At 55.7% G+C, this 6,310-nt stretch overlaps 3 protein-coding genes across 3 annotated transcripts; 2 read left to right on the top strand and 1 right to left on the bottom strand.

Annotated features, from left to right (window-relative positions):
- Nucleotides 1-463: 463 nt before the first annotated feature.
- Nucleotides 464-1,249, top strand: D7B24_005192 (uncharacterized protein; the record flags this gene model as incomplete). Its single annotated transcript, XM_028639351.1, has 2 exons — nucleotides 464-729; nucleotides 805-1,249. 2 exons carry the CDS (start codon nucleotides 464-466, stop codon nucleotides 1,247-1,249), a joined length of 711 nt encoding a protein of 236 aa, XP_028490114.1.
- Nucleotides 1,250-2,387: 1,138 nt separating this feature from the next.
- Nucleotides 2,388-3,195, bottom strand: D7B24_005191 (uncharacterized protein; the record flags this gene model as incomplete). Its single annotated transcript, XM_028639350.1, has 4 exons — nucleotides 2,388-2,450; nucleotides 2,509-2,653; nucleotides 2,779-2,979; nucleotides 3,056-3,195. The coding sequence occupies 4 exons, from the start codon at nucleotides 3,193-3,195 to the stop codon at nucleotides 2,388-2,390; spliced, it is 549 nt and encodes a 182-aa protein (XP_028490113.1).
- Nucleotides 3,196-4,730: 1,535 nt separating this feature from the next.
- D7B24_005190 (uncharacterized protein) lies at nucleotides 4,731-5,794 on the top strand (the record flags this gene model as incomplete). The annotated part of the gene is made up of 3 exons (XM_028639349.1): nucleotides 4,731-4,850; nucleotides 4,913-5,198; nucleotides 5,292-5,794. 3 exons carry the CDS (start codon nucleotides 4,731-4,733, stop codon nucleotides 5,792-5,794), a joined length of 909 nt encoding a protein of 302 aa, XP_028490112.1.
- Between the last annotated feature and the right edge of the window lie 516 nt (nucleotides 5,795-6,310).

Genomic DNA, 6,310 nt, shown 5'->3' with positions numbered 1-6,310 from the left:
CCCCCGGCCACATCCCATCCACTTTGTTTTTAGGCCCTGTAACGCTTTTCTCCAAGATCCCTCGAAAGTCAAATGCATCGCAATCTGGAGGCACCAGATCTTGAGGCTTCAAAACACCACATCCTGCCAATTCAGCCACATAAAGCCATCGTGATGCTATCTTCGCTGAGCTGGCACGCACTCTTTCGCGCTCTCGCACTTTCTTGATGAGCTGCCACAAGTCTTCGGCGCGTCCCCATCAACTTCTTTCCACCACTAGCGACATCTCATCTCTTTTATGACGCAGGCAGGGGTTTTCACTCGATCCTTCGGGTTTGATTGCCGGCACCAATTCGGCTCTGAATTTCTTGTAGAAGAACACCATCATCGCAAGATCGCGCTCTCTTGCTGTTTCTGAGATTTTGCTCCTTTCCTTCACCTGATCGCCCCCTGGCTTTTTTGCTCGCCCACCACACTCGTTGAAATGTTCCACAACTCTTCTAAGCTCGCGCTCCTGGCGGTTTTCGGCGTAGCCGCCGCTGAGGAAGCCGTGGTCTCGCTTTTTATTCCTCTCTTTGCCCCTAACTTCGTCGTGGCCTCTGTTGTCGATGTAGGCGCCGACGAGACGACATTTGCTCTCGCCTGCCACTCTCAAGTGCCCCAGACCGAATGCGGCATCAGCAACCCTGTTCAGCTGGTCGCGGGCCCTTCGACTATGGCTCTCACTGCTACCCTCGAATACACGTCTGCGTACGTACAGAATCCCTAGCTTGGTGTGGAGTACGATTCGGTTTCGCCAGAGAGCTTATAAGACCATGACTCTAGCCCGCCAATGACCATCACTGCCGACTGCGCTATCAACGTCGCTGCCAATGAGGCTACTTGCACGCAGTACCAGGCGGAGGGCACCATGACCTACAGCGAGTCGACCATTGTGTCGGAAATAGATGCTTTCTACTTGCCCCTCTCCATCACCGCCGGCGCCGAGAAACTAACCGATGTACCCGCTGCCACGACAACCCCAGCGACCCTTCCCACCACGACGGAGACTTCTACCGCAACCTCTGCAACCCCTACGGATTCTTCCTCCGAGTCTACCTCCGAGTCTTCTGATGAGTCTTCCGCTGTGGCAGACGAGTCTTCAACGACAAATGCCGCGGGTGAGGCTGCGACGACGACCGAAGCTGGCAACGCGGCGCTTCCCCGAATGACCCAAAACGCCGTCCTGGCAGGTATTGCTGCCGTTGTCGGTGGTGCCATGGTGCTGTAAGATGTGTCGTTCTGCGCCTGGGTAAGAGTTGGGTGTAGTTTGTGTACTATAATATCGTCACGTTCGCAAATAGACAAGATAGCTATGATATCGGAGCAGCATCGCACAAACTCCCTTTTCCTGGGCCTGATTGCCGAATTGCACAGACAGCTCGGATCTCCCCTTCCTAACCTCTGCGTGTGCAGCAAAGACATGAAACACGCAGCTGCGTCTTTCGGAGTCACGATCACGACTATCTCTCGGGTATACCTTATTAGTAACGACAGCGAGACGTGCTACACTTCCTGCTGGGCTTCTCGCTTTCATCTCAGTGCCAGTCGGAACATGCTCCATTATGATCACGCGAAAGACTGCCACAGCGCTCATTGTTTTCACGACTCTCTTCCTCGTCGGCCTCACTGGCTGGACCTACTGGAGGATCACCATGTCACCCCGGGCCATGGAGCGCGGTTATCAGCAGCAGCGGACAGACCGGCCTGACGAGATGCCGGGGGTTTAAGGGGCGATGGCTTTGCTGTGATTTTTTATTATTATGCATCAACCGGAGAACTTGCGCACGAGATTGGCGGGCGAGAGTCTTGATATTCAGATGGACCTGGACAAATGCTGGTGTTGTATACGTCTATGTCGCTGGAGCAACAGAAGAACTCTCTATAATACGTTCATTGTACCCTTCCATCATGCTACGTGATTCTCACAGCGCTTCGTGGGCCATCATCGTCTCAGGGTGCAGCTGTTCGATCTGTCTGGTGTTTCTCGTCCCCTTCCTAGTCGTAAGAATAGACATACCATGCTGGATATCTCGGGAGCATGAAGGCTTGGGATGCAAGGTTCATAAGGGAGACACGAAAATGTATCATTTGGAAGACGTCTTACGAGAACGGACACGACAGATTGAAAGCGATTGCTGCCTGCGGGGACTGCCTGCGACGGCTTTGGCGATGAACAAGGAAAGCGTACGCTGGATTTTGAGTACACTTAACAAGCGCCAAGGGAGCATGAGTAGGACAGGCGCCACGGGAATGCAGAGAGGATGTCATAAGCCATGCCGAATGCGAAATGCTGCAAAACGCCGCCCGATGAGAAGAAGACACGCATGGCCAGGGCATACCAACAGGACTCGACGACGTGGCTTGCTTCAGTAGCGCACACGATCCTCGCGCCCATCGAGCCAGCTTGTGCAGTTGATGCAACGAACCGACTACGCAGTCGTCAGTGATGATGCGAACGGGAGGGGGGGGGAGAGCACCGCAGCGTACCACTTCGTTGACACGCTTCCTGCAGTACTTGCACTTCTTCGTGTGCTTGATGATGGGGTCGGTCGAGAAGAGCTGGTAGAAGTGGGCGAGGCCCCAGAGGGAGAGGCCCACACAGAAGAAGCTGACGAGTTGGTTGAAGAAGGAACTATCAGAGAGGTCAGCAACAGAACGTCCACCTCGAGCGCTTTCCATTTTGCACAATTCGCCCGGCAGCGGCGCCCTCATGGGACCGAACAATCTGTATAGAGCGTGGAGGAATGGTGTACTGACCCATACGCCAAGACGACAGCACCGTCATCCTTTGCGCGCGCGAGTGTGGTGTAGCCGTCCTCACGGTTGTAGTCGGGTCCGGGTTTGAGAACCGCAAACTTCTCCTCCATATTGTGGTTGAGGGGGAAGATGACGGACAGCGGCGGCATGAGAATGTTGGCAACGAAAGAGTTGACGAGGCCTGTGAAGGCAGCGGCTAGGCTAAGGAAGGTGTGTGTGTGAATACAGATCCCCCGCGGTACAGACCATGCTGGCAGAGGGTCACGTCGGCACTCACATCAGACCGAAGGCTATTTCGAGGATGTTGCCCTGCATGGCAAAGTCAATGAAGCCGGACCACAGGCGGCGAGCCCTATCGCCGCCTCGGGACAGAAGGCTTTCCTCTTCATCGCTGTCGGCAAACGGAGGAGACGGCATGATGCAGTTGAGCACACTGCCGACGGCGGGATGTGTTTTGACGGTTGGGCGGTCTTTACAAGCACGTCCCGATGGCCAAAATCGGGGTGAGGGTGAGTAGAGACGAGACGAGGCAAGCTACGATGGTTTGGTTCTGATGGCGTTGGTACAACGGGGGCGGGACACGGCGCTGACGTCCGGGAGACCGGGAACAATGCAACTCTCTGTCGAGCAAAGCACGAGACAGGAACACTGCACACAGCGGGGGAAAAAAAGGCTCCAAACTTGAGGCGGTCACGTTTGGGGCTGGTGAGGTTCAAAATGGGAAATTGGAGGCTGAAAGCCAGAGGCTGACAACTGGAAGCTGCTTCAAGATGGGGGTCCAGCTGTCTGTAGGCACCTAACTACCACCTACCTAGGTAGGCAGACAAATGCTGTGACAAAAGATAAGGGGTCACGCGCTAGACGGATTTCATGCGGGGACGCGGTTCAGGGTCTTGGTGCTTGGTCTTTAGGGGATAGTCCAGCACCTGGAGTCAGGCGAGAACCACTGGGGGGTCCATGCGAGAGCCACTGGAGGCCAGGCGAGAAGCCTGCGATTGACTGAATCAACAGCCACGAGTCGTTGACGGAGTCGGGCCAAGCCACACGACTTCCACATGATTGGCTTGGCCAATCGTTTTGCTCCAGGTCCAGCCCCTTCACACGTTTCTCAGCCACATCCTGCCGGTATGACGGCATGTCAACAGACGTCATGGTCAACATCTCCCGCGCGCGCCCTCGCCCACGCCGCCTGGCTGTTAATTTGGCCTAGCATTCTCCTCCCATCTACTCCCCCCCAAAGCACCATGTTTCCAATTACGGATTAAATTTCTCAACGTGCCAAATTCTCAGCACGTCAAACCTCGAAATGAGCGATGCCTCTTCCCTGATGTGGATGGACCTGTTGCTCTGCATGCGACTGGATCAAGATCTCCCAGGAAAAAAAAAAAAAACAATGACGTCCCAAATGGCACCCTACCTTGAACCCCTGCTAGGTACGTGTCAATGGACCGGCAGTGCAGTGAATCCAACCCCGTCTCTGAATCCATGTCCCGATCACCAGGTTGCCGCGTTTTCTTTGGTTGGCTAGCAAGCGACCAGGGGTGCATGATCTGCCTTTCTTACCCGTTTGCCAAGTTCTTTGAGACTCGTGAATCACCCTGGCCCTTGACCGGGTCGCCAGCTCAGGTCGGCAGGCTAAGGGATGGTAGTTGCATCATCGGCGAAGCCGTTTGGTGCTAAGCTCGCTCTAACCAAGACCTAAAATAGGTTCCTGTCTCGCTGGTGCCCCGTCTGGCATGTACTCGCCGTGTTGAACACTTAACATATGCGCTTTTCCGTGCTCCTCTTGGCTTCCTCGCGATCAACCTCCCGTCCCTTATTCTGTGCCAGGGAGAACACTACTGGCAGCGACACCAGAACACGAAATACACGGCAAGGAACGATTACGACCGTTTCTACAGCAAATCTGATCAAGTCGCCAAACAAGGCCTGCGTGATAGACAACCGCCAAGATGATGCGCTGTACGGTCATCCTGCCGTTCCTCCTCTCCGTGGCGGCCTTCGTCATATCCTTCCTCCTCCTCTTCGCTGGCCACAAGGAGGGCTTCATGGAGGACTATTCCATCATCAGGGTGCGTAGTTGCCATGCCGCCTTCGGGCGGACGACGCCCTGCAAGCTAACCAGCCTCTCCAGCTCAACACGTCCACTCTCGGATACGACGTGTTGTCCCGTGCCACGAGCGACGGCGACCAAGACCGCGGCGGCATCGGCGGCTTCATCGATGACCTCTCAGACGGTGTGACGGAATTCATCAACGACCTCGGAAACGACATTGTCGACCACTTTAGCGATGAACTCGGCATCTCTCAGTGGTACTCCATCCACCTGATGACCATGTGCAGCGGCGACTACGCCCCCAACGCCACCGACCCCGACGCCAAACACAACGTCACCAGCTGCACCAAGCAGAAGCCTGCCAGTACGTCGATGTTTTTGACTCTCACCCAACCCTCTCCCTAACTGCTGGCCCAACGCGTTTTCCATGCCCCAAAGCTAACCACGGCCGCCCCAGACCGCGTCAACCTCACCGAGATTCTCGACCAGGAACTCGCGGTCGGCCCCCTGAACCTCTCCCTCGCCGACATCAACTGGCCCGACGCCATCCAGGACCAGATCGACACGGTCAACAAGGCCCTCCTCGCCGTCTTCATCCTCTACGCCCTGGCCATCGGCTTCTCGGGCCTCGCCATGCTCGGCGCCGTCGCCGCCTTCTTCCTCGACCCCCGCCGCAAGCTCGCCTCCCTGACCAACCTGCTCCTCACCCTGCTCGCCGCCATCGTCCTGCTCGCCGGCAGCATCGGCATCATGATCGGCAGCCGCAAGGGCGCCAGGGAGCTGAACAAGGTCGGCGAGGTCGTCGGCCTCGAGGCCGAGGCAGGTGGCGGCTTCATCGCCCTCTCGTGGGCCGCCTTTGCCGTCATGGCCGCCGCTGTCATGTACTGGGTTGCCATGTTCTGCCTCGGCAGGGTGCAGAAGAGGAGGGGGTACTCTGAGAAGCGGGGCGGCAGGTACTGAGACGAGTCCTGAGACGAGTGTTGCTGCTCAGGGATTTCTTTTTCATTTGTGTAGTTGAGCTGATTCCGGTTCCTCGATGGCGTCATATCGAAATGAATAGGGACGTGTCGCCGGCTAGACTTTTTGTTATAGCTTTGTCAGCGGTTGAGCGAGACGTCTTGCACTTTGCGAGTCCAGGGGGGAGCCCTTCTGCTTTTTTGAATGGATAATGGCATTCGGTATCTGGCATACTGGGGATATACCTACAACTCACGACCTAGAAATGACTGATTTTCTTCTTCTTCTGGCGCAGTTGGATCCGTCACAAAGATTTGGAAGCTTTTGAGAAACACACGTCTATCTTCCCTGACTTTGCCATCCCCATGTCGCTGGCGAGGCAGTTAGCTCGGCTATCAACGGTGACATGTCATTATGATGTTACAGAACGTAGCAGCGAAGAGAGCCTATCAAGTAAAGTACATCAGGGCGTGTGGAAGCCCACGTCTATGTCCAGGCATGTCTTTCCATATCATCTCT

The sequence above is a fragment of the Verticillium nonalfalfae genome (genome assembly GCF_003724135.2).
Source record: "Verticillium nonalfalfae strain VnAa140/NRRL 66861 chromosome Unknown scaffold_301, whole genome shotgun sequence".
Taxonomy (NCBI): domain Eukaryota; kingdom Fungi; phylum Ascomycota; class Sordariomycetes; order Glomerellales; family Plectosphaerellaceae; genus Verticillium; species Verticillium nonalfalfae.
This window is presented reverse-complemented; position numbering and strand designations above follow the sequence as displayed.